Source organism: Lutra lutra, chromosome 11 (genome assembly GCF_902655055.1).
Source record: "Lutra lutra chromosome 11, mLutLut1.2, whole genome shotgun sequence".
In the NCBI taxonomy this organism is placed as follows: Eukaryota; Metazoa; Chordata; class Mammalia; order Carnivora; family Mustelidae; genus Lutra; species Lutra lutra.
The window spans coordinates 88,282,936-88,310,020 of record NC_062288.1 but is presented as its reverse complement, the minus strand read 5'-3'; the positions used below and the strand labels follow the sequence as shown (position 1 = coordinate 88,310,020).

The 27,085-nt window shown below is 48.4% G+C and overlaps 1 protein-coding gene across 1 annotated transcript in view; it reads left to right on the top strand.

Moving 5' to 3' along the window:
- PLXNA4 (plexin A4) overlaps positions 1-27,085 on the top strand; it is a 591,498-nt gene that overhangs the window by 420,347 nt on the left and 144,066 nt on the right. Inside the window, 1 exon segment of the mRNA XM_047695300.1 lies at positions 14,480-14,611. Within this exon segment, the coding sequence (XP_047551256.1) occupies positions 14,480-14,611 (132 nt within the window).

The window sequence follows — 27,085 nt, the reverse complement described above, 5'->3', positions numbered from 1 at the left end:
AAGCCGGTGCTACTTTGCAATTCTGGTCTAGAACCCAAGTGAGCAAAACTCGAATCTCTCCATGTTTCAGGACTTTGCAATCCACTGACATTTGAAAGGAAGCTTTGGCCATTTAGCCAGGAGCCAGACGGTATCACTCTGACTAAAGTCCTTCCCGAGGGGTGGGTGCCTGTAGGGTGTGGTCTGTAGGGTGAGTGGCTGTGGCCCCATCCTTGTTTAGAGGAATGTGTTCACCTTCTGGGAAGCCAGCACCTTGGCTCTTTGCACCAAGTAAACATGGGCTGTTGTGAGCCTCACAAAAACACACACAGGTGTCCTTGGATGGCCCCCCTCAAAAGGGCTGATGCCCCAGCAGCTTGATGAGGCTGAAGGGAAAGAACCCAGAGCAGAGCTCATCAGAGAGAGCAGATGTCGAGGTGATAAGCACTTGTCTGACGCTCCCTGGGTTATTTATTTGTCAAGGAAATTGCCAAACAGCGCCTAGAGGCTAAGCAACAGTCCTATGGCTTCGCGCAAACAGCTCCCAACAGTCTGACAAGTGGCAACGGTATAGGGCTGGCGGCTGCTGCCCTTGTGTTAGAAAGAGCACTGATGGTCCTTTCAGGACAGGACATCAAAGAAATGTACGCTTGGGAGAGTCTCTGAGGAGCTGGGCCCCTTTTGATCTTTTCCCATTGTGATTAGAGCCCCTGCATCCTTTTGTTAACTTACCAAACATCTAATAAGCAACCCTGGTGTTTCACATAGCCGTTGGGGGCCTCCCTGTGCGTCTGTGCCGTGCAACATCAGCATCATGGACACATTGTCTTGTCTTCATACCGACTGAGCACAACCACATACTAACTAGCCACAGCCCGCAGTCCTGTGTGTTCACTACCGTCTGCGTACCAGGCACTTCTGTAAGAGCGCTTCCCAATCCGTCCAATCACACCCTGCGGGCGACCGGGAGCTTGGGATTCTGACTCTGATATTTCAGCTGAGGATAATTCGGTAAATCCTGAAGTTCTGCCTGAGGCAGGAGGCATTAAGAGGCTGCCATTAAGAGGCAGAGGCAGGATGCGAGCCCGGCTGGCTACACGGCCCCATGTTTAATTAGGCCCGATGCCACGGACCTGCCCTCAAGACACTGACACTCATGGCTGAACTGAACACACTGGAAGCCTGGGGGCCATTCGGGATAGACTTCCGCACATGCTGAGACAGGAGGCAGCAGAAGGGGCAGCGTCAGGTGGTTGCCAGCCAGTGAGGAGGATGACATGGTGTTCCTGGAGTCAGAAAGGATCTGAGGGGAGGCCTGGAGGCGGAGGCTTGGGCTCTGCTCTAGGGTGCCAAAGGCAGAACATAGAGGATGGTCCAGTGTAAGGATGATGACGTAGCCAGGAGGTGTGAAGGGGGGTGGGGGGCTGCCTCTGAGCTGGGAAAAAACTGGACAAAGCCTACTCCCTTCATACAGTCTTCTTGATGCTTGAGTCTCTACTCTGTGCTGAGCCCTGTGCTGGAAGCATCCACCCTCTGAGCTAGGACCTGGCTGGTTAGGGCTCCTGAAGATGCTGAAGACCCTGCCACAGCTCATGCGAGAGTCCATCCATCTCCCATCTTTGCTCTGCTTCCCTTCTCCCTGGGTGCCCCAGCTGGACAGGGGTTTCTCCTCGTTCTGGTACAGCTGCATTAAGCATCTGCTGGATCCCACTCCAGAGGAACTAGGTTTCCAGCAGGAGAGTACTGCTGACCACACATCAGCCCCTTGCTGTCATGATGTACCGTGTTCATTAACCCCTTTGTGACTGCAACAGTTGGGGGGTGGGTAGAAGAGAGGAGATAGCCCCCTATTTGGCAAGGGGGTACACAGAGCGCAGAGACTGTGTGGGAGGACAGGGAGGAGAGTGACTTGTCTGAGTCATAGAAGGGGCAGGGAGGAATGTGGATGAAGAATCAGGAGTACTGACTGGTCTTGGGTTCAGAACTCTGCCCCTGATGCCATGGAAGGCCCGGCTTCATCTCTAGGAAACTGTCCTTGCCTCCCAGCATCCTGCCAGTTCTGACTCTGCCTCCAGCCCTTGATCAGGCTCAGAGACGCCTCTCTTGCTGTGAGGCCAGGCTGTGGTACTCCACTTCCCGCCTGTGGCTTACCCAGACCATGAAGCTGCTTCTTCTCCATAAAGTCTCTGGCTTTCTGAATCACATCCCAGCAGAGCCAGACTCAAGGTTTCCTGGATGATTCCTCCAGCTTCAGGGCAGCCAGGGGAAGGTGTCTGCACCTACGTTGGTGGAATGCCTGTCCGAACATTCCATCTGTGGGCACAGACACTTCTCTACCCAGGTCCCTGCCCTCTGTCCAGCAATGCCCACTTTCTCATCTGCTTCAGGTGGCCCAGAGGGGAATCATGGGTCCTCTTCTCTTTCCAACCCCTCGCTGACCTCGTCGGATGCTGGGAACCCCATCCATGGGCCAAATCTCTCTGTGGCCCACAGGGTTGCTGCTCCCAGCGGGAATGAGCGGGAATCATGGGGGTCGATTCATGTGAATTGCCTCCCTAGCAATTAACATTCATGGAAACTTCACTGTTACCCTTTCTCAATGCTAAGTATTCTACATGTTTGGAACATGATCAGACTCCCATCATAAGAATAACAGTATCCGATGGAAAGTGATAAAGTTTGGCAGATTATCTCTGGCCACAGAGTTCGTATGTGGCAGAGGTGGGATTCCCGCCATCTGCTCCTGGGCTCCCCACACCCAGGCTCTTCGGCTTGTACACCGCATCTCAGGAGCCAGAGGACTCTGGTCTTTTGTAATGTGGATGAGTCTGGTCTGTCTGCCAAGCACCGGTACCAGCCGATACGTGTGAACCACATGGCGCAGCTCGTGGCAGACGGTGAAGCAACTATTCATGCTGGCTTGTTTTTCTAGGAGTGGGTGCAGTCTGTCCAGGCTTGCTTGTGGCCAGAGGCATGTGGGAAATGGCAACGGAGGCTTTGGGGGTGCAGGCTACTCAAATACGTGGTGACTCTGGGACCACAATCCGGCTGACCCACCAAGGTTTCCAACCTATATGTAACTTACACGTTCTATGCCTTCCCAGGTCTCTTTGCAAGGGGGGCAACACAAAAGGCTGGTTTTAAATATTTAGGGTTTGAGATATGCTGGTTTGAACCGTCTTCTGGCACTTCCTTCATATCAATCCTATTGACTTTCCTTCTTACTTCTTCAACATCTTTCTCTCCTCGAGTTGTATCTTGCTTTCTGTGTTGGCACCCAAACCGGTGGGGTGGGAGCATGGAGACCCTTGTTCCCGATCCCTCGGTGTGGAGCAGTGCAAGGTGACATGTCCTAATGGCAACCCAGAGATCATCACTCAGTTTCGTGGGTGTGCAGCGAGAGACCCAAAGGGACCCATTTTTCCCAACAGTGTTTGGTAACACAGCACGGGATCCACACGCGCAGGGCTTATCTAATTAATTACTGTTTACACTCTTGCCGTTCGTTCCCTTCACATCCTTTTCCTCCTGGCTAGAATCAGGAAATCAAAACAAAGCACCCTCATTGTGCTATTCTGGGGCAGCCTAAGCAGTGTGAACACAGAAGCAGGGTGTAAGCCCACATCCAGAGCCCTGGGAATTGGAGCTGGGAGGAGGGGCTGCCACATGTCTTTGAGGCTACTCTGGTGAGACTGGGCTGGACAGTCTCAGCTCCTCTCCCACTGCTGAATCTCCCGGGGAGAACACCCCCCAACAGTTTGGGTTCCTTGCTGTACAATAAGGGAGCTCTGCATCGGGAGGACAAATTAAGACAAATTAAGATGTTGATGACTAGTGTGAACATTTCCATCCATTCATTTGTCCAACCAGTATTGATCGAGCACCTACTATGTGGCATGGCTCAGGGGTTTGGGATGCACCACTGAACACGAAAGATAAGCACGTCCACTCTTGTGGCATTTACCTTTTTGCAGGGGAGCCCAACAATATTGTAATAAATGAATAAATCACATAGCATGTGAGAAACTGACAAGTGCCATGGAAGAAAGAAAAATGGAACCGGGAAAGGAGATGGACGTGCCAGGGAGGCAGGGGGTGATTTTAGAATGAAAGTGACATTCCTGGGGATGCCTGGGTGGCTCAGTCGTTAAGCATCTGTCTTCAGTTCAGGTCATGATCCCAGAGTCCTGGGATCAAGCCCCACATCAGGCTCCCTACTCTGCGGGAAGCCTGCTTCTCCCTCTCCCACTCCCCATGCTTGTTTCCTCTCTTGCTGTGTCTCTCTCTGTCAAATAAATAAATAAAATCTAGGAAGAAAGGAAGAAAGAAAGAAAGAGAGGGAGGGAGGGAGAAGGAAGGAAAGAAGGAAGAAAAAAGAAAGAAAGTGACATTCCAGGGGAGCGTCAAGTTACGAGTGAAATTCTGTCTTCAGGGGTCAGAGGAATACTGACAGTAAGCGAGTGCCTGGGGCCCAGGGTGCTGCCCTTGACAGAGAATAAACTTGCAGCCCCTGAGGGTGGCCGGAACTTGGAGGTTCCCTTGTTCACTGTCCTACCAACCAGGCAGCCTTTCCCCAGGGATATGGAGACATGGTAGGGGCTCCTTTCCCTAGAGAGCTTGAACTGCACAACCAGCAAATCACCACAGTACTCAGATCTGATGCTGGTGTCCCCACACACTGTTCCCAGTCCCTCCTCCTCCATACACCTGCCCTGTGTCACCTTGTGTCAGATTTCTAAAGGGAAGCTTCTAGAGGCCATGTGGGAGTTGAGACATGGCCTCATCTGCAGAGACAGAGAACGTGTGTGTGCACATGTGTGTGTGTATGTCTCTAACGGTTCCCACTCTGGCAACTCGGGCCAAGAGTGAGCTTCTCAGGTCATTCATTCACTCATTCATTCAACAAAGGAGCGCTTCCCATGTGCCTGATGCTGGCACTCGAGGCCGTGTTCCTCCTTTTCACCCCCTGTTCAGCCTGTGTGGTAAGATGCTGAGTGACAGTGACCAGGTTATGTCACTTAGAGTTTTGGGGGGCCAGCTGAATAAACCGCATAAGTAAGATCCAAAAGTTCCATGATTTTTCCACCTGAGAGACACCATGGCCCTACAGAGTCCCAGGAAAGCGGATCCTGGCCACTTGGTTCCCACCGACGGTCCTCCCTGCTCTTTCTGCTTCAGTGGGAGACAGATCAAGGCCAGGACAGAGAGCCAGGACCCCTAAGAGAGCCAAAGTTGTGTACTTACTCATGGCTCTTGAGACGAGCAGAGCCTAAATCCCTCCCCTCCCTCCTTGGGCCCATCGCCTGCTCCCTCTTGTGTGCACCCTGCCTGCCCCAGCGTGGGCTCCATTTTGCAAACTGACCCCCGTCTGCATGTCCTTGGACAGGAGCCCCTTAAGGTTCTGGAAACTTTGGAGAGTTGCCTGAAAGGGAAACAGGCCTAACTCTGGCTCAGGCTCAGCCTGAAGGTGGGGTGTCCATCTCCACAAGCTCTGCCCGCCAGCCCCCGGCTCCTTGGGGCCACCCACGTCACCAGGTGGGTTTCCACTGGCCTCTGTGTTTGGGCTTTTGAGGGTCTCTGTGGAGAATCCAGAGTGTCCCGGGGACATCGGTCCCTCCCTGCCTTTCCAGTTGTGGCTCCAGTCCCAGGCCTGCCAGATGCGACCCTGCCCTCTCCTCCTCCTCCGAGCTGGGCGCAGCCCAGAAATCTGACAGGGAAGACCTGGACCAGGAAATCTGGGGGAGGATGTGAAAGGAAAGAGGAAAGGGGGGATACCGGGGCTTGCCTGCATCTTTAAAGATGAATGGCACTGTTTGCTCATTAGGGAGATTATTCCAAGCAAGAAGGCAGCCAGAACGGTCTAGTGCGAGCATCTGCCTGCTACTGGGAGCCTGTATTTATTGTTCAGTCCTTCAATGGATGTAAATCAACAGCCCGGCCCCGATAATGTTCCAGTAAACAAACAAGCAGCTGTCAGGAGCTCCCCGGATGGCTGACCTTTGTGGAGGCCACCCTGCTGATGTTTTAATAGCGCTCTGCCTGGCAGCGCAGACACTCACCATGCCAGGGATGAAGAGAGGTGGACGGGCTGGAGGGGAAGGGGGCCGCGCTGCCTGGGAATAGCCTGGGCTGCAGACGGCGCGGGAGGGGCAGGCTTGGGGGTGGAGGGGGGGTGCCCGTGTATGCCCCGGGGAGCGCACGTGCCTGTCCCGGGAAGGCCTCCTCGGGGAATGGCGCTGTGCATGCTAGACACTGCGATGGAGGGCCCTGTGCGGTCCAGGCACAACGGATGTCCAGTTGTTTCGTCCTGGTGTGGTCTCGCCCACTGTCGCCTTGCTCGTCTTTACTGAAGTATATCTGACAAATGAATTTGGGATATATTTAAGGTGTAGGACTCGATGGGATGTTGTGATCTATATATTACATCTACATTATGGAAACACCTAAGACCAACCTTTTAGCCAACTTCAAGTGTACACTGTGATCACATCGCTGTATATTAGATCTTTAGAATTTATGTACCCCATAAAACTGACACTTGATACCACTTGGCCAACATCTCCCCATGCCCCCTTCCTCCCAGCCCCTGGTAACCTCCGTTCCTCACTCGGCTTCTGAGTCTATTTCAGATTCCACATAGAAGTGGGGTCATGCAATATGTGTCTTCCTGTATCTGGCTTGTTTCACTTATCATGATGTCCACCAGATTCACCTGCAGTGTTACAAATGGCAAGATTCCCTTCTTTTTTTTTATTAATTAACAGTCTCTTGTTTGTGTGCATGGACGTATATGTGTGTTATAGATATATACACACTAGAGCTACGTGATGTATAGATCACATTTTCTTTTTTTTTTTTTTTAAAGATTTTTATTTATTTATTTGACAGAGAGAGATCACAAGTAGACAGGCAGGCAGAGAGAGAGAGAGAGAGAGAGGGAAGCAGGCTCCCTGCTGAGCAGAGAGCCCGATGCGGGACTCAATCCCAGGACCCTGAGATCATGACCTGAGCCGGAGGCAGCGGCTTAACCCACTGAGCCACCCAGGCGCCCTAGATCACATTTTCTTTATTCAGCTGTCCACAGATGTTTAGATTGCTTGTGTGTTTGGCTATTGTGAACAACTCTCTGCTTGTTAAATATTGAAATTCGCCGCCGCGATTGGCAGTCAGCTGTGCCCCCAGGCCCCTGAGAGCCCACACCATCCAGGTCGTGCTTCGCCCCCAGCAGTCTTGCCTGTACGGCGCGGAGCCTCTGGGGCTATGCCCCTGTAGCATCACTTCGGACCGCTTGGTTCTCTCTCAGCTGTTCTTAAGTGTTCTCGACTGCCACCACCACCACCCCTCCCGGGGTATAGGGCGTACCTGGCATCCAAGAGGTGTGCCCAGATTGCCTGCAGCCTGAGAAAGTGGAAAGAGAAGGCAGGGCTACATCAAACAAGCTCGCCGGGTGCTAGGCTAGAGCAGAACCCAGCCCACACAGCTGCACGTTATAACTTGCTCAGGCTGATGGGGACCACACAGCTGGTTGGAGTTTAGAGCTTGCGAGCTCCAGAAAAGTGAAGACACTGGGACACATGCATCATGCTATAAATCGAAGGTCCTGGGAGACACAAGGGTGTCAGCCGGGGAATGGAGTGAGAAGGATCTCAACTGAGAGCACCCCTAGAAGGATAGTTGGCAGCCAAATTATCAGCAAGATCGCTTGGCGAGCACAGATCGGAACACAGGGATGACAGACAGTGATCTAGAATTGTGCCATCCCATAGGACAGCCATGGGCCACATGTGGCTATTAAGCCCCTGAAATGTGTCTGGTCCCTATTATGGGTTGCTGTAAGTCTAAAATACATACACATCAGGTCTCAAAGATTTAGTGTGAGGAAACGAATGTAAAATATCTCACTGACAATTTTTTATACTGCATACATGCAAACGTAATAATACTCGGGGTACATTGTGCTAGATAAAATAGATGATTAAAATTAATTGTAATTAATCAGTTTTACCTGTTTCTTTTATCATGTAACCATTAGTGGAAAATGCTAAATGTGACATGTGGCCCACATTTGTGATGGGCGTTGCATTGCTGTTGTCTGGTGCTGGTTAGAAGAATATTCCATCAAGTCCTAGGTGAGACCTGAAGGGATGCCACACCCAGCCACAGAGAAATAATTACACCTAGTCTCCTCAGGACAGGGCCGCATGAAGACAAACAGATCTCTCCCTCTCTTACCTCCCTTGGCCAATATGGGTATGTCCTTAAAAAATGTTTGTACCACTAATTTCACTATTCTAGATCAATCTTCCTATTGGGCTCAAGAGATTTTTGTCTCCAACCCTCTCAGAGTTGGAGGCGCCATGTTTGTAGCTCTTTTGTCGTATGGCTCGCATGCTCCCTCGAGCCTCACTTGGGGCTAGGCTGAAAATTCCTGGTTACACTCCAGTCAGTGGCCAGATTTCCTGGGAAGAGGGAACAAAGGCCATGAACACACTTAACTGTAGCATTTTCCACTTGGCCTTATGTGTGTGGTGTCTGAGCCCTTCAGAGGACAGGCTTCCTTGGAAGACAGGACAAAGACCCAACTTTCTCCTCCAGAAGTTAGCTTTGAGCCTAGAACACCATGGCATTCCGTGAATGCCCTCTGGACGATGAATGAACGTGGAGTGTCCCTCTTTCAAGGGACATGTGGGGTCAGGATGTGATGTTCTCCTTGGTGTTAGCCTCAGAGAATAACATCTTCTAAACACCTAAATTTACATTAGTAGCTTCTTTACATTTTCTACCTTAAAACAAAAATCAACTTCTATTTTCATCCTTTCTCACTGCTTAGGTGATCCACAACTATCATCTGCGTTGCATAAAATAATAAATCTTGTTTGTCCTGATGTGTACAGTAATAAATCTCATGGCTTCTTACTGTCACCTCAGCAGCTTCAGGGTGGCCCCTGTGTTGGAGACTGAACCAGGGCCACTGGCCAACACGTCTCCTTTGATCTCAACTATGCCTTTGTGGCCTGAGGCATCTTTCCTAGGCTGTTCTCCAGGTGCAGGCATCTGGATTATGTTTCTACCTTATCAGGGTGGACTGAACATGATATTCTGCATTCAAGTGAACTTGGCCAGGAGAATGACTTCTGTTTGTCTGTTTTCCCCTGAAATCCCATTTGAACGCTGCTTGACATGTTGCTGGCCATTCAGGCTGCAGTGGAGTATGGGGAACTGTGAGTGATTGCCTGAGCACTTCTTTCTTGGTCCTGCCTCTCACTTTGAGTAAGTCCTTGGTCTCACCTAGATCAGCTCAGGGCCGTGGTCCCATTGGTAGAATGTGGCTGGGTTTTCCCATAGGGAGTTGACCACTTAGGTAGTAACTACTCATCTTTCCCCATCTTTCTCAAGGCATAAGTGACAAATAAAAATCGTCTATGTTTAAGGTATACAACGTGATATAGGTACGTCTTATGACATAATTGGTGCAATCAAGCTAATTAGTATATCCATCACTTCACATAGCTACCATTTTCCTTGTGGGTATGACAAGATCACTTATGACCTACCTTCTTAGCGAATTTCAAATACACAAGTCAGTATTACTAACTCTAGTCACATTGCTCTGTGTTAGGTTTTCAGAACTTACTTGTCTTGTAACTGAAGGTTTGTATCACTTGACCAACATCTCCCCATTTTCCCCAACCCCAAGTCCCTGGCAACCACCATTCTAGTCTTTGTTTCTAAGAGTCTGACTATTTTAGATTCCACATATAAGTGAGGTCATGCAGTATTTGCCTCTCTGTGTCAGGCTGATTTCACATAGCATAGTATTCCCTAAGTTCACCCATGTTGTCCAAAATGGCAGGATTCCTTTCTTTTTTAAGGCTTTATTTTATATATTTAAAATATAAACATATATATGTTTTGTATATATACATATATAACATATATGTGTTTACATGTATTCACATGTGTGTGTGTGTGCCACCCTTTCCTTCTCCTTTCATCCATCAATGGATACTTAGATACTTTCCATATCTTGGCTATTATAAATAATGCTGCTATGAGCATGGGATGTAGTCATCTCTTGGAGGTACTGATTTTGTTTCCTTTGGGTAAATACCTAGGAGTAGGACTGCTAGATCATAAAGTAGGTCTATTTTTAATTTTTGAGGCTCCTCCATATTGTTATCCATAGGGACTATACCAATTTACATTTTTACCAACAGTGTGCAAGAGTTCCCTTTTCGCCACACCCCTACCCACACCTGTCTGTAACAACTTGGTGAGCACTGGCCATGTCCTGGGTGCTGTGCTGAGATGCGCAGTCCTAGCTTTTTTGCCCCTGTGCAGTTCCCCTCCCCAGTGCTCCCTGAGAATGCATCACCCTTCTGTAATTCATCTCTACCATTGGACTTCTTGCTAGCCCAAAGAGCTCAGAATCATCTGCATACTTTCTTGCTCCCTCCTGCAGACCACTTACACAAAATATTAAATAAAACAAGTCCTAACACCAGTGCTAGGGAAATGCCCCCAGCTCCACTCCTCCGTGCTGAAACGTGTCTTTTTCTGTCTCTAAGCTGGTTCCTTCTCCATGGTCAGACTGCCCAAAGTCCCACAGTGACTCATTATTTTTAAATGCCTTTTCATGTAGAACCTTGTCAAAGGCTTTTGGAAAAATCTAAATGGCTAAGAGGCAGGCACCAAGCTAGGAACCAGGAGACCTGAATTCTAGTCCTGACTATCCTTGGTTTACCACTAAACTTTGGGCAAGACCCAGAACAGCGTGCGCCCCCCTCCTCTCCAGTTTCTTCATCAGCGAAATGAGAACAATGATGCTAGTTGTCAATATCATAAATATCTTAAAACCTTCCGATGGGACGACGTTATTTAAGAATGCTGTGCAGGGTAACAAACAAAAATATAAGGGATCCTTATTGGAAAATTTACAGCAGCAGCATCTTCATTCATATGCATGATTCTCTCTCACAAGAACGGTAGCAGGTGCAGACAGGGTTCCTCCCACTCTCCTACGGTGATGTTGGCTTAACATCAATGACTTCCCCTTCTTGAAGGGATGCGGGTTTATACAACCAAACGAAACTTGGTTCAACAGGCACTGGTGTAGTACATAAACACACGGAGGCATGGACGGAATCGGTCAGACCTTGGAAAGGGTTGAGGCCATGCCACTCACTAGCTGTGTGACCCTGAGCAAGTTACTAAGCCTCTCTGTGCTTCAACTGTAAGTGGGATAATATCAGTGCTTACTGAGCAGAGTTCGGTAGTTTAAATGAGGAGCTGGTAGGTATAGAACGCCAGCACGAGACCTGACCCCCGGTAGTCACTCCGCTATTAACAGTTCTTGTTGCTATCTTTTATGTGAGGCCAAAGCAGCCAGCAGCTGGGTCGTTCTACCTAAATTTTATGATCGTCCATCATTCAGCCAGTCCTACCACAAGCTCCTTTTAGCCAAGATCTTTGTGAGATTCTCTCAGCGGATGGGTGAAATGGATGCTTTCCTTTCTGTTTTCTGAAATAAGTTGAGGACGGGGGAGGGGTCTGGGGAGAGGGAACCCTGCCTTTGCAATGACTGATTTCCCACCTAGACTGAGTATGGAAGGGGGTACAATAACCCTATCCTGCCTCCCTGGGGAAGGCCCGTGAAAACTTGCCCTAGGTGTTCCCTGGTGCATCCCTCTGTCCCCACCCCCACTCATCTGGTTTCCTCTGATGTCCACCGACATCCGCCACATCGCCTTGTGCTAAAGAGCAGGGAGCTGGGGCCCAGTGATGAAGAAGGTTGATAAGGCACTGAATCCAGTTTCCCCTGGGGATCAGACGATGGGCACCGCCTGGGACGCATATCCACCAGAATTCCTTGGGGGATCCTGCTCCTGCCGGCCGGCCGCCTGGAGGGGCTGGAGACCAGCCAGAGTGCTCAGTGTCACTCTTGTCACTCTCCAGAGGTGACTCACAGCTGGGGTGCAGCCTGACTGTGCTGGGGGCCAAGGCCATCGCCACGCAGTCAGACTTGGGTAGTAATCCCAATGGGTTTTGCATGAACTCTCATTTCATTCAGATGAAGGAAGGGCCTGGCCAGGATGGTCATCTGGTGGTGTGGGGATGGGCACAGAAGCAGGTGGGCTATTGGAATCTGAGGCATTTTGATTTTCAGAGCTAAAAGTATTCTCTTTCTATGCCTTTATTAGTTTTTTATTTGTTTTGTTTTCATGAGCTTCATGAGAAATCAGCAAAAGGAAGCTTTAGCTGCGTTCATTTATTTCTTTGTTCTTAAAATAAATATTTGTCAAGCTCGAGTATTTCAGCATCAAAATCAGGAATGACTGGCAAAAGCCTCTGGCATCGTATAGACCAGAGACAGACGCTGACCTCAGCCCCCTGCCTTTATCTAGGTGGCACGCCCCAGTGAATGAACGTGAAACCCACCAAGGAACAAGGTCCCATGTAATGGGGTCGTAAGGAAAAGTGTGGACTTTGGAGTCGAACTGAATCCAAAATCTGTCCCCAGCTTTTATAGCTCAGGCCAATTGTTTACTGCACCTCTGTCTCATTTTCCTCGTTGTTTGTATCAGTACAGCAGTTAAGACTTTTGATGTTGCAAAAATGCCTTTTTATTCTTTTAACAATAAGGAAATAACTTGAGTAACTAGAAAGTCCTGGCAGAGGGCAGGCTGTGGGATCATTTTGATTCAGTGACTCAGGGACATCACCAAAGACTAGTTCTTTCTGTCTTTGTATGTAAACCTTTCCTGGCTTCAGCTCTCCTCTTTATGACAAAAGGGCTGCCAGCAGCTCTTGGAGTCAGCTGTTTCTTTGATGTGCTGAGGGTGAGGAGCAATCTCTCTTCCCTGATCACAAAACACTGTCTGTCCCTGCTTTGCCCTGGGTACATATGTTGATTGACTTGGGCCTGTTTTCTTTAATCATTGCGGCAACAGAGTGAGATGAAACTGAATTGCTCGTGGCTATCAGGGAGCACCGCCTGCCCCCAGGGAAGCAGGGGGTGGGTCCAGTCTTGTCTCTAAGGTGGCAGAGGGTGGAACAGATACTGGAGAGATCATGCACGTCAGGACAAATGACCACTAACCCCACAGGACTGAGAGGGTTACACCAATAAGGAATTAGATGCAAAACTATTTCTTAGTGCCTGACATCTAGGAAGGGCTTAAAAGTCGTGCTTTAGAGGAAAACAAACAGAGCCTGGAACAAACCTAAAAGCAAACACACAAACCGCAAAATAACCTAGTGTCGGAGTTCAGTGAATTCAACAGAAACGAGAGGCAGCAGACTTTTCAGATGAATTGATGTCATCCGTTGGCATTAATGTGGTGTCCCTTCTGTAATTTATTTTCTCTGAATAACTTCTCTTCTCCTTGATACCATGAGGGGTTAAAAATTAAATAGTAAAAATTACAAGTAAGTGCATAATGGGAATATATAGAATATAACTTTTTTCTTTAGTTTCATTACTGAAACCTCTAAAATTACACCGCGGGTACCTTACAGAGTCTTATACAAGGGGCGTCTAATCAAGTTTGGTGATCCCCTAGCTATTGCCTCTCCCTGTGTCCCTCCGGATATTTGGTTCTGACTTCGGTGGGTGGCATTATAAGTACTGGGAAGTGATTGTGTCGAATCTATGAGCCCAGACTTGTAATGATTCTGATTCTAGAGACCTGAGCCAGCACCCCAGGTCAACTGAGCACCACGCAGAATTGAGAAACCCCCATCTTTCTAGAATTGGTCCTCCACTATGGGGGGTGTGGGCAAAAGTCTCTCCTGGTTGTCTCCACATTGTCTAAACAGTTCTAGGAAGGCCCGCGAATGAACCAGGGGTGATCTACTCTGCTAAGTGTTCTCGGAAGTTTGGAGATGACTCATGCCCAACATGCATTTTCCTGGAATGCTCACGTCCCCTTCCCTGGGGACATGAATAGAACCTCCAGGAGGTTTGAAGACCTACATCTACTCCTGAGGCTGAAGCAGAAGCCGATAGTTAATGGCCAGAATGAGTCCACCAGTGTGAAACTTCTGGGATTGGCTCCTTGCCTGGTTCCCCCTCAAAGGTGTGGCAATGATAACTGGGTAGCCATCTCAAAGAATCAGCCTACATTCTTACACCCACTTATTTTCTGAAAACAAACCTAGCAAATAATATTGCCTTTCTGTTACACGATGGCCCTCTGATCTGAAGCAGCTTCAGTTACCCATGGTTCACTCAATCCCCAGCCGCTGCTCCCCAGTACCAACCCCATCCTCTTCTCTGAAGACTTTGTGGAGCCTGGTTTGGTCTTCTGCCTTCCATTCTCTCTGCCTTTCCCAGCAGGAGGCCCCTGGGGGGCTTCTATTCAGGGCCCAGGCTCGGCATCATGGAGGCAGAGCTCGATGCCTCTTCCTTGCCTGTTGGGAGGGTCTCTGGGCTGAAGCTGAACTGTGGGCAGTATAGGATCTGAACTCATATCATCTCTCCTCTCCCTCTGCTCCACAGATACGGGTGGATGGGCCCAGGGGCAACGCGCTCCAGTATGAGACGGTGCAGGTGGTAGAGCCCGGCCCAGTCCTCCGGGATATGGCCTTCTCCAAGGACCATGAGCAGCTCTACATCATGTCAGAAAGGCAGGTAAGGCTCTTGAGCTCTGTTAGACATTTGTCTTGTGCTAAGTACTAGCCTGTGGCTCAGTAGCAACCTACAGGAGGCCAGCTGCACAGAGGGCATTGGATTTATTCGGCTCAATGTGTATCTTTTTGGTTATATTGCCTGGGGACTGAGGTTGAGTGCACTGAAAGGGGGAATAAAACATTTAAAATATCAAAACATCTGGGAGTCTAGAACAAATCCACTAACTTCAAAGTGATGGGTGAGTATAGATTCAAGGCCAATATTTACTGTCTTTTGAAGAAACATGGTACAAATGCCCAATTTTTTTATCCAGATTTCCCTACAGAAAGTATCATCTCCTACCAAGGTCACCCTCTTAGACCCTGGAGGTCTATGATGGGCAAGGATTTGTTGCCCAAACATCTTAGTTGAGGGAACATCATAGAATAGTTCCAAATGGATGGGTAGTCCAAACACGGGTCTCTGTTCGTGAAATGAGGTGATACAGCATGTGTTCTGAACCTTTGTATGTACCTATAACTCTAGCACGAAGTTCTGGCAAATTCCATGAGGCCAAGCCGGGCAGAACAAGAGGGTGCAGGGATTACTATTAACTGATACTGAGTAGGAAGTAGCAAAGTTGGGCCTGTTTCTGGAACTCAGCTGAGTACTAAGTAAGTTCTTCAAGGGTCCTTGGCCTAGACCAGGACTCAGACGCTGTAGACCAGCAACTACAGCAGGCAAAGGTATACATATCACCTTGAAAATTCCACATATTTAAGAGTATGTCTTGGAGTGCCCTAGTTTCACAACCCAGAGTGTTCCGCTGTGGCAAGACACGCCCATCTCAAGAGTGGATTAGCACCGCCATGCCTTCCCCCTCTCCTCTCTGTGTGGGGTGGGTCATTCCCAGGAGCTGTCCCTCCAGTCCATAAATATGTATGTGACACAGGCAGCAGCCATGAGGGGCAGATCCCATCTCTTATTCATCTTCATTAGCGAGGCCTGAACTCCCCAGAGGACCTTGCCGACAGAGTCTGGATTGTTCCGCCTGTCCCCTCTCTGCATAGGGAAGGAGATGAATACCACATTATACCGCCCCCAGGGCTTGTGTATTATGCATTGGCAGCCCACAGCAGCCCCACCCTCCCTAAGAGCATGATGACATCTTCTCTTGGTGTGGGACTCCCCACCCAGCCACACTGGGACCCATTGTGGTGCCTTCATTGAGGCTGCCCTGGCTTGGGGATTGCCTGATGTGGGGCTGACAGAGGAACATTTGACCCCAGGAGCCAGGATAGTGTCTGAGGCAGCTCCTTTGCTCTCTTTTCTTGCACTTCTCAATGGAGCCCACACTCCCCACTCCCTGCCTACTTTTGAGGCTCTAGACATGGAGGGGAAGTAGCTTTCCTCGGTAGAATGACTCCTTTGGAGAAGACCCATTGTCTCCACAATGCATGACCTATTTTAGGATTTCTTACCTTACCTGAAAACCAGGATCTCTCAACCTGGAACTTTATCTAAGAACTTCCAAAGATGGAAAATATAAGCCATGGGGAGCCCCCTCTGATAACAGAGATGGGATTCTGAGCTCCTTATCCTCCTAATTCTGTTTGCCCGAGAGAGGTCCATGGTCAGTACCTACCCAGGCTTGGAGAATGAGGCATGATGGGAGCTCTGGATTGTAGGAAAAGAAAGGAAGGCAGGAATGGATGGGGTCAGGGCATTCATCCTCTCTGTGGCTGCTCCTCACTGAGATGGAGGGCAGCCTGCCATCAAAAATAAAGTCCCAAGGCCCCTGACAGCTGGCCCAACACTGGTCTCCAGTGGGTTTGCCCATTCTCTGTGGGGAGCGGCAGTACAGCACAACGGTTAAGTGCACAGGCTTTGGTGTCAGAATGTCCCAGCACGAACCTTATCTTCACCATGTACTAAGCATGATCTCAGGCAAGTTCCTTAACCTCTCTAAGATTTAAGGTTCTCAACTGCTGCATAGAAGTAATAATAACATCCCATAGTGTCCCAAGGATCAAACGACATAGCACATGTAACAGGCATGAACCAAGCCTGGCACGGAGTAAGGGCTTGGTAAATGGAGGCTCTTGTTCTCATGACATTGCAACAAGATGTCTGGACATTGACCATATTTGAAATCAGGCAGGTGGTGGCATCAAGATTCTGGGTGATCTCTCAGGTATGGAGCTTAACAGTTCAGGTCAAGACTGAGGTGGGCCGGGAGCAGGGATTCAGTCCCAGTGGAAAGTCAATCAAGAACCCACAGGCTGCCTTGTTGGCTGAGCATACCAAGTAGAGCTGGGGCCAAGGGCAGCTGGGTAAATGCACTAGGGATATTCCCGCCACTGTCAGCTGGTGGGTTGGTGTCAGGCATGCTGTGTCAGGATGCTTTGCCGGGTGGAGTCTACAGGTTAGTTTCTGTATGCCCAGCTGTGATGTGGGCTCTGCCTGGAGGACACCTCCCTTTCTCATCTGGCGAATTTTGCTTTGTCCTTCAAAATTGAGCTGTGCTGTCCCCATCTACAATGAGTGATTGCTGACGTCTGCTTAGACACCTCTTTGGTCACACCCAGGGCTGGCTTTCTCTCCTTGTCTTTCTCTCCTACCAGACTGTCAGCAACTTGGGGGCAGCTATGTCTTCTTCGTCTGTCTAAATGTCACCTAATGGGCCTTTGATAATTATCTGATGAATGAATGAATAAATTATTGATTGCATCCCATTGTCATCACGGACCCAGAATTGGAAAAGAGGGACTGATACAAATTCCATTTCACATTTCTTAATTCCCAAGTTCAAACTTACATATAATTACGAGACTACCCTTCAGGCAAAGGAAGTATCTCTCAAACTTTGGTCATCTGTTCATCCCTGCTATAACGTTTACCCTGTCCTGAACTATTTTTTGCTCTGTGTTTTTATTTAAGTAAACCTACTTACCCAAATAGCCTTCTTTAACTGTCTCTTAAATAGAACTATTATAGATCGGATGTGCCAGTCATATATACCTAATAGTGATATTGTGGCTTTTAAGAAGAACATACATTTGGTCTTCATGCCCATTTCTGCCACTGGGCTACCAGAACCCTTGGAATTTCCTGAGTGATGAGAGCAATGGAGAATCTTTTATTTATAATATTTGGTCTTTTGTCCTCAGTTCCTGAAGTCTTCAGGAGCCAAAAAAATGAAATGGGTGTCTTGTTATTTGTAATAAGCTCCTTCCAACCACCGCTGAATTTATGTTAATTAGGTGACTTTTGGAAATCCCCTAAAGAAGAGGGGAGGGGTTGTTGGTTGTCAGGGGAGCCAGTCATGTGATTAGAGGGTCGGAAAATGTAAGGATGGTGTAACTAGTAGAGGCAAAGAATGGAGTGGGGTGTGTGTGTGTGTGTGTTATGTGTGTGTGTGTGTGTGTGTACATGTGTATGCATACCAATGTTATGTATTTCCTGGCTCTGTGACCACAGACAAGTTACTAACCCTCTCAGTACCATATTTCTTCATTCAATATGAACAAATATTGAGCAACTGCTGTGAGTCAGCCACTCTCCAGATACTGGAGATTCAGTGGGGGATGGGATAGACAAAATCCCTGGCCTGATAGTGCTTATATTTTAGGTAGAGACTCAGACCATGAATGAGTCAATGAATGAATGCTGAATGTCAGGGGATGGTGAATGCAATGAGAAACTTAACAGACTCCGTGGGAATAAGGTGGTGGCCGGGAACATGGTGGGGGATGCTCTTTTCAAGAAGGGTGTCAGAGAAAGCCTCCCAAGAAGGGAACCGTTCAGCAGAAAGAAGGATAAGGCCAAGTGGCAGGAGGCAACTGGGAACAAATCCTCCTCCAGGGAGAAGGAACAGCTAGCTCAGAGGCCACGGGAGGCAAACGCATGCTCGGTGTTTCCAGGGATCCAGAAGGACTGCCTTGGAACGGGGAGTGGATGGTGATAGGTGATGCCCTGGGAGAGATCCCCCACACCTCAGTTTGTGGTCTGTGAAATGGGAATGTAGTAAATGGTATCGCTCTCCTAGGGCACTGATGAAGACCAAATGAGATAATGCCTGTGGAAAGAGCTTGGCTCGGCATATAGAAGTGAGGGAACCTCCAACGTACTATGATTTTTACAAATTGAATAATTCCAACCCAGGATATTATTTCCTCTATTAGGAGTATGCGAGTTCCTCTTTATATCTCACACAGCGAGGCTTTCACTTTCCATACACACTTCTCCTCGGTGTGTTGGAGTGAGTGTATAGCTGGATATCTACATAGAATGCGTCCGTGCATGTGTGTGTGTGCATTCATGTGCGTGTGCACGTGTGTGTTCATTTGTGTGCATGCTTCTCTCTGTGTGTGCATGTGTGTGTTTGTGTGTGTGCATGTATATGTGTTTCTGAGTGTGTTTGCATGCATGTGTGTGTTTGTGTGTGTGCATGTGTGTGTTTGTGTGTGCATGTGTGTGTTTCTGAGTGTGTGTGCATGCATGTGTGTTCTGTGTGTGCATGTGTGTTTCTGTGTGTGCATTCATGTGTGTGTTCGCGTGTGCACGTGCACACACACACCTCCTCCTGCGTCTGTCCCCGCCCACATATCTCCCATCGGCCTCCTTCCTGCTCTGTACGGACCTGCATGTATGTACATGGTGTGTATTTACTACGACTCCCGCGCTCCCAAGGGAATGTCAGTACACACCGCAGCTGCTGTGATGAAAACCTGCCAGAGCGAGGGGAGGGAAGTGAGAAAAAATGTCAGTGAGGCAGATGAATGAGGAGATGAGGCGGCAGAACTGGGCTGTCCTCGGAGGCCCTGGAGCAGCTCCCCACCAGGGAAGAAGCAGCTGTCCCCCACGCGAGGCTAGTCTCCTCGCTAGGCCCCGGAGCAAGGGGCAGATTCAGCATCTCGGCCACTTCATGCGGCCGCCCTCCCCTGCCTGAAAGCCAGAGACCTCAAACACTCACTTCTGCTCTGGAGATACACATGTGCTGTGTCTGAGCCAAAGCCATCCTTCATGGCGTTCTTGGTTTCACTGACTCCTGTGACAGTGGGTCTTCCAGGGGACACTCCCAAGAGCTAGGGACACTCAGTCCTAGCTGTGATCCTGGACAAGATACCTGTGGGGGCCGAGGATGTGGGTCGGGAGGCAGGTCCACCTGCTGCTCGGAGTTCCTCGGAAGGCAGGGCCAGCTGGGGCGGCTCTGCTTGGCTCCTTCCAGCATAAGCCAGCAGCCAAGTAGCGAGGGCCTTCTTACTTTGTAAACCACTACCCGGGCCTCATTCATTCATTCACTGAACATATGTTCCCTAAGCATCTGCCAGGGGCCAGGAGCTCGCTATCCTAGGCCTTAGGGACAGAAGTGTCAAGTAGGGGCTTGCAGTTTTCGCAAGAGGACACAGCAAAGAAGCAACCATCATCCCAGATAAATCACATAGTATGTTTTGGGAAGAAAGGAAATGGGGCAGAGTAAGTGGGGTCTGAAGACCTTGTCAAAGCAAGAGAGTTGTCATTTTCAGCAGTGGTCAGAGAAGTCTTCCCAGAGTGTCACAGGTGTACAAAGGAACAAACAGAGGAGGCTTGGTGACCTACTCCTTTCCTTGGTCTTCATGTTTCTTTTCAAGCTCCGTGCTCGGGGTCCAGTGCGCCTGTTGGGATGGGACTGGTGAGAGGGGCCCTTTGTGACTGGGATTTTTACCATGTTGACATTTGCCTGGGGAAGTTCGGTTCAAAGGGAAGGTGGTACTGTGGTCCAAGCCAGGTTCACGCCACTTGGGGCTGGGATCCCAAACTGTATGGAGCCTCTGCTGGGACCCACTGTGTGATGGGGGACCATTACTGTTTCTTTGTGCCTCAGTGTCCCTCCTATCCCCAGCCTGCCCCCCAGGGTGTTCTGAGGGCAGCCCATGTGAAGTCTGGCAATCTCAGGCATCTGCAGACCTCATCTCACATAAGTTCAGCCGCAGAGATGGTTTCTGTCCCCGCTGGGCTCCTGTGAGAACGATTCTGGTCCTCTGGGCTCTGGATCCAGGGCAAGCCTCTCCTCAGTTCCGTTTGAGGTGACAGGACCATCTGGTGTCATTCTTCCCACCCCTGCAGGGGACAGGGCTGTATGCTGCCATTTGTGTCTGGATGGCTGACACTGTGACAAGCCCATTTGGACGTTTGCTCCTGGCACCCAGACTGGGCTGTTCTGATAGCTCCTGGGAGAGGGAACTCAAAGCAGAGCCCTAAGAGTGAATGGCAGGAAACAGAGCTGTCTCAGACACTCGAAAAAAGAGGAAGGCTGTTGCGGTGTTTCACCGGAGGTCACTCAGATAGAAGCCTTCCCATTTGTCTGGAGCTGATCCAAAAGGTTCCAGTGTGGCCTCACTGAAATGCTCCCACTTCTCACTTCCTTCTCTGTAAAGCAGAACATCTCCATTTTACTGTCGCAGTACTGGAGGGACCCAGCCTCCTACACTCCCCAGGTGCTGGGACCCTGGCTTCCGCCAGCATCACAAAACCCCAGAACTGGAAAAGCCTTCAAGGCTTGTTGGGGACACCTCTCTCCTGCAGCCTTTTCCCTGTAGGACTGAGGAGCCAACCGAAACCCAGTGAATGGCTTGGCTGGCGTCACACAGCACAGTGGCCAGGGAGCCAAATGGATACTCAGTCAGTTCCTCCTGTGATGTTTTCTGTAGCCCCTCTTCTCATGAGGGACATAGAGCTCTCCGTGGGGGCAAGAGACAATCTTTATCTTCTGGTCCTGTCCATGGAAAACATACACCTGACTCCTTAGGCTCCAAAATGAGCCTGAGAAGGCAAAAGGGCTCGCTAAGGGTTGAGGGCTGAATGGGGAGGTGGGGGCGACAGTGGGAGCCCAGAACTGCCCTGTAGCCCCGTATATGCCTTGGCTTAATCTGCCTTAGTTCCAGCCTGGTGGAGATTGGGATAAGAGCTGTCTTACAACATCTATCCTGAGCCTCTTGAGGTACATGAGGCCCCAGACACAGTCAACCCACCCCATAGAAAGAGTAGGCAGGGGAGCCCCCTCCTTTTCCAACAGACAGGTTTCCAAGTGGTCACTCATGTAGGGATAAAATCTCTAACACCTGAATGTGATTGAGTCCGGTCACCTCCCCAAGAGAGAAAATGACAGTGGCCTGACATTTGTCAGATGGGGTGACTCGAAGGCGAAAATGTATGTAGGAGGGAGCGCACAGGGTGGTCCCAAATAGGCCATGAACTTGGGTTTCCATCCAGACCCTTTGCACACTCACCAGCCCTGCCCCTGGACCAAATCTCTCATGTAGGTGGCACTTTGATTTCTTCATGTGTCCAATGCAAATGATAATGACCACCTTTCAGGGCTTTTAGGACGAAAGGTGAGCTATGTAAAGGGCCTAGCATGAAGTAGGCTTTCAGGAACTTGTGGGAGCTCTCTCCTTCATTATCATCATTATTATTCCCACTTTAGTAGCTGAAGGCCAGTTCAGCTCTGGACACCAGCTCCCCAGGACAGCCTGTCACACATGCCCCCTGTCCATTTGGAAGCCCCTTGGACAATACTAAGCCTGAGCTTTCCTTTTTTACTTGCTGATGCTTCCCTCTGGGAGACTGAAGAGCCAGGAGCCTGTCCACCCTAGTTAACAGAGCTGGGCAGCCTCTGTGGCGCTGAGTGGGTTTTCCTCTGTTACTTCCACTGCAGGGAAGGAATTTTAGTGTGTTTGAGCTGGACTTGAGGTTATCACGGACTGGGCACCTGAACTCCTTTCTGGCTCCTCATTCATCAGGTCTCCCAGGGCAGACAGGGAATGGCCTCATCCCTGCCCTCATCTCTGAACACTGGAAGAGCTAGTATATAGAGGTAGGGCAACAGGGGACGGGGGAGGGGGTGGTGCAGGAGGAAGACTAGGAGAGGCAAAGGGCAGGTGATTAGGGAAACACCTTCGCAGCTCCTAATCCTGATCTCCATTAAGCATCTGTCTCCGGCAATTGCCTTGACAGTCACATCACCTCTCCGCTCGGTGTCTGCATCCCGAGACCGTCGGGGCACTCAAAGTGCCATTTTAAGGACAACTACCTATAATATTCCACTTAACAACATGCGAGGGGAATCCAACAGCATGGGAAAACAGGGCCAGAGGCTGCTGCATCTCTGCCCCCTTCCAGGTCCTTCTTCCCACCATGTGTGCTTAGCAAGTGTCCACTGCATGCCCTCCCAGCCCAGGCGGTGCCACAGTGTAGAATCAAAAAGAGCAGAAGGAACGCACTGTTCTGGGAGTCTCTGTGAGGCCTAAGCTGGGAGCAGACTCCAGCCTGCAGCCTGAAGGACACGGTCTCCTTGTGCACCTGGGTGGGTATCATGGGGACTCTGGTCTAAAGGCCAGAGTTCTTGGGGTATTTCCCAAGACGGTTCTCAATTCTGCGGGTACCACTCAGCTCCCATCTCCTCTTAAGCTAGGGCAGGTGTGGACGAAAACTGACTCCCACCACCCTAGCCCACTCCCCTGCCCTCTAGGGATAGCACCTGAATGGAAGTGGCTCAGTTCGGTGAGACTGATTGACTGGTACTTGAGTTCTGCTGAAAGAGAGGCTGGGAATATTGGATACTTAAGTGAACTGTGTTCTCAGTTTGAATATTGATGAGACATTTTCAAAAGTAAATAGATGCATGTTAATTTGTGCCATTGTTCAAGATGACTAGTTGGCATTAGTGATGCCACAGGACTTTACCAAATGCAATAGAAGCATAAAAGGAAAAATTACGAATGGCAGAATTGTATCTGATCCGAGTCCCTTAAGTGCATGTCATATATTTTGCATAGACAATGGAGACATGAATTTGAAACTGACTCAAAGACAATGCCATCATTTCAAGGAAATGCATAATGGTTGAGGGGGAGGCAATCTGGATATTTATTTAAAGTCATGCACAACAGAGAAGGACTGGAGAAGCAAGCGTAGAAATAGGTATGTCCTCCTTAGAAAGGATTCCAAGCAGGTGCTTAAGTTTACCAGGTTCCCTGCGGGATGATTTGAAGGAAGGTCAGAGCGGCAGCTGGAACCACCAGCCCTCATTTTTGGTTCTGGCTCTGCCACTTTCTACCTATAGGACCCTAGGCTAATTATTTAATCTCTGGATACCTTCAGTTTCTCAACAGGAACACCTGTAAGTGCCCACCGCCTGGGTGGTTACAATGAGTAAACTAGAAAGTGTATTTAGCACAGTGTCTGGCATAAAACGAGGGCTCAATAAATCTTAGTTTTCCTCGTTATTGTCTTCAGTATGCTGGTCTAGTAGAATGGTGTCTGCATTTTATTTTTAAAAATTTTGCCCATCCTGGGGCACCTGGGTGGCTCAGTGGGTTAAAGCCTCTGCCTTCGGCTCAGGTCATGATTCTAGGGTCCTGGGATCGAGCCCCGCATCAGGCTCTCTGCTCAGCGGGGAGCCTGCTTCCCCTTCTCTCTCTCTGCCTGCCTCTCTGCCTACTTGTGATCTCTGTCAAATAAATAAATAAAATCTTAAAAAAAAAAATTTCGCCCATCCTATTTTTCCTCCTGTCATTCATAAACTCGCTTCCATCTCCTCCGAGGCATGTCAGACCCTGGTGCTGGGTGGCCTGGGCGGCAGAGAACAGAGCAGGTGGCCTCCATTGGCCACAACTCCCCTCTTCTGCCGCCCCACAGACTGGGTCCACAGCTCTCACCTAGAGCTGTGGTCATTGACTGTGCCCAGATAGCTTCCTCGACACACTGTCTCTGGCAGGAGTCACGACTTACACCAGAGTTTACCTGCAGGGGGATAGGAAAGGCCCCTCGAGGGAAAGTCCTACTGTCCCGAGGCCACCTTCATCCACAAGCTTGGAGAGAAATACTAGTCTCATTAACGTGAAGGTGTCTCAGGTCACAAGCAATAGACACATGAGGCATGACAGGTGAAGGAGGCCCCCCACCTGTCCCTTTGCCTCGTGATGGCTCTAAGCACCAATTAGTTGAGGATTACTCAAATATTCTTCTCAGAATCAAAGTTCGGCAGGACATTTCTTTCTTTCTTTTTTTTTTTTTAAGTTTTCTTTGGTCAAATATATTTGGAGAAATCTGAGTTAAGCAGGTATCTTAGAACATTTGGTGTGCTGATGAGTATTAGAAGTCTCCAAGCTGGGGGTGAGGTGGCAAATTTGGGAACGTGCTATCTCCCAAGCTCATGTGACCACACAATTCACTTTATCGGAAGTTCCCAGAGCAGCTGGTGGAGTGTGGATCCTTCACTGGAAAAAACACTTCACTTTGATCTTTCCCACCTCTTCTGGTCTCCTCTCCCTAATCACTGGTGGTGATCTGCCCAGCTCTAGCCTCACCTTGGCTTCTCTTCTTTTGGCTTTTCCATCTCCAGGCACGGGCTGAATTTAGTCTCGACTCTCCTGAGGTCAGGAAAGGAGGGTTCTTTGGATCCGAGTCTCAAGTTTACACTTGGACCTCAGGCTACTTTTCTTCCCTTGCCGCTCACTGACCTCTGGCTTGCTGGGGCTCACTTGCATTCCCTCCTCTATCCCAGGTGCCTAGAGCCCTCTTCAGCTCTGAATTTAGCCCCGGCCTTAATTGACAACTCATTGTCCTTCTCTGAAAGCCACCAATTTTATTAAAATTATTGAAATCCTGCCTCTCACCTGCGGTTCCCATTCAAAGTTATACATTTGGGATTGACCAAATTAATGTATCCTATCATTTTACATCTGCTCAGATGGTTCTTAATTGAGGGGTCATTGTTTATTTTCAGATATTTATTACTCTATCTTCAACAATTAAATAAATGTTGATAACCTGATATCCCTCAATTCACATGATTTAGAGATTTATATTTATATTTATTTTTCATTGCTTTGTTCCAGAACACCAAAGACCTAAAACCACAAATTCTAAACCACTAAGCACCCTTTTTGCTTGCCTAGTGTAGTGGCACTAAAGTGCACTTTGATGCAAAGAAGGACAAAGAATGTTCCAATGGGACAAAGGAAGAAACCACTTAGAGCTTCTTTTTTATTTTCTATTTAAAACAAGAAGTTAGGCTTTGCTCATATTTAATATACAGTTGGCACTGGGTACTGTTTACCCTGCCTTGGTCTGTATGTCAAGCATCCATGTGTCAGAAAGGCATTGAAGTACATGGGAGCTCCACATCTCCCAGCAGTGATACTGGTTTTCTTACTGTCTGATTCAGTTCCAAGATATTACAACAAGTTTGCAGTTTACATGCAACAGATATCAATATTGTAAAAACAACTCTCGAAAGAGAATCTTTACAATTTGAGATGGAAGTAACCATGAAGTTTTCTTGTACAACCCAGAGGTTTGCTGGTTATGGAAACATAATTAAACACTTTTTCTTTTAAAAGAACTGAAATGTTCCACATTCGCTGATCTTTTCAGGTCTGACAAGCAGCTGTCAGAAGTATGTCACTTTGCCGATAACTTTAAAAAATTAAACACTTCATCTCCCCCCTCAATATAAAGGTAATGCATTAACAAAGTGTTAGAAAGTAACCACTTTCAGGAAGAATTTATAGCATGGGGAGACCATTTTGAAAGAAAGAAAAAAGAACGTTTGGAAATATTTTCATCTTTATGTGATTTTGTTGTTGATTATGAGTAGGTGTGACACTCTAAAAATTTCTATCTAAAAAATTTTAAAACTTGGAGTTTTCTACTTGCCAAACAATCTTCCAAAGGAAGAGTTTCAGAGAGTTTTGACCCATTTAAAAAATATATATATATAAATTCAGCCCCTTCCGATTAGTTGAAAGAATATCTGATTGACATCAGAGAAGATGGAAATCTACCAGCTGAATTTCAACAACAATCTTTGCATAATTGGTGCATGAAACCGAAGAGAAGTACCTTGATTTAGTCAATATAGCCAAAAATGCTCTTTTTGCATTTATGCGTCTATGTGAGGTGTTTTTTCCATCATGACAGCCATGAAAGCAAAGTTTCAAAATAAATTGAACCCTCAACCTCAGAACCCCAAATCCCGAAGTGCTCTCAAAGACTCTTGTAAATAATGAAGCCGATTCTAACATCAGTCCCACCATTTTTAATAATAATTTTCTTGGAGGTCATAAAATGTTTGTATCATTCATTAATAAAATAAAATAAACATTAAAATCTTTATCCCATACCTTCATTTCCTAACGTTCTGTGTAGTTGATAACACAATGATATTAATAAGTAGAGCACGTATAGTATATACGTATATAAACAAATATGTATATCGTAGGTGCATCCTCAAAAAGTTTTTACTACGAGGTACCCAATCTTCAATACCCTGTAGACACCCACCCACCGGCTACCAGAGTATGTAAATTTGCAGAAGTTTCTTAAGTTGATCTCATTCAATCTCTAGTCTTCACTTTCCTATCACCTTTGCAACTGTCTTCTCTGTCTTCACAGCTGTTGTTAAGACCCAGCTCGGAAGTCCATAGGGCCCTTTGTGTCTTGGTGCAT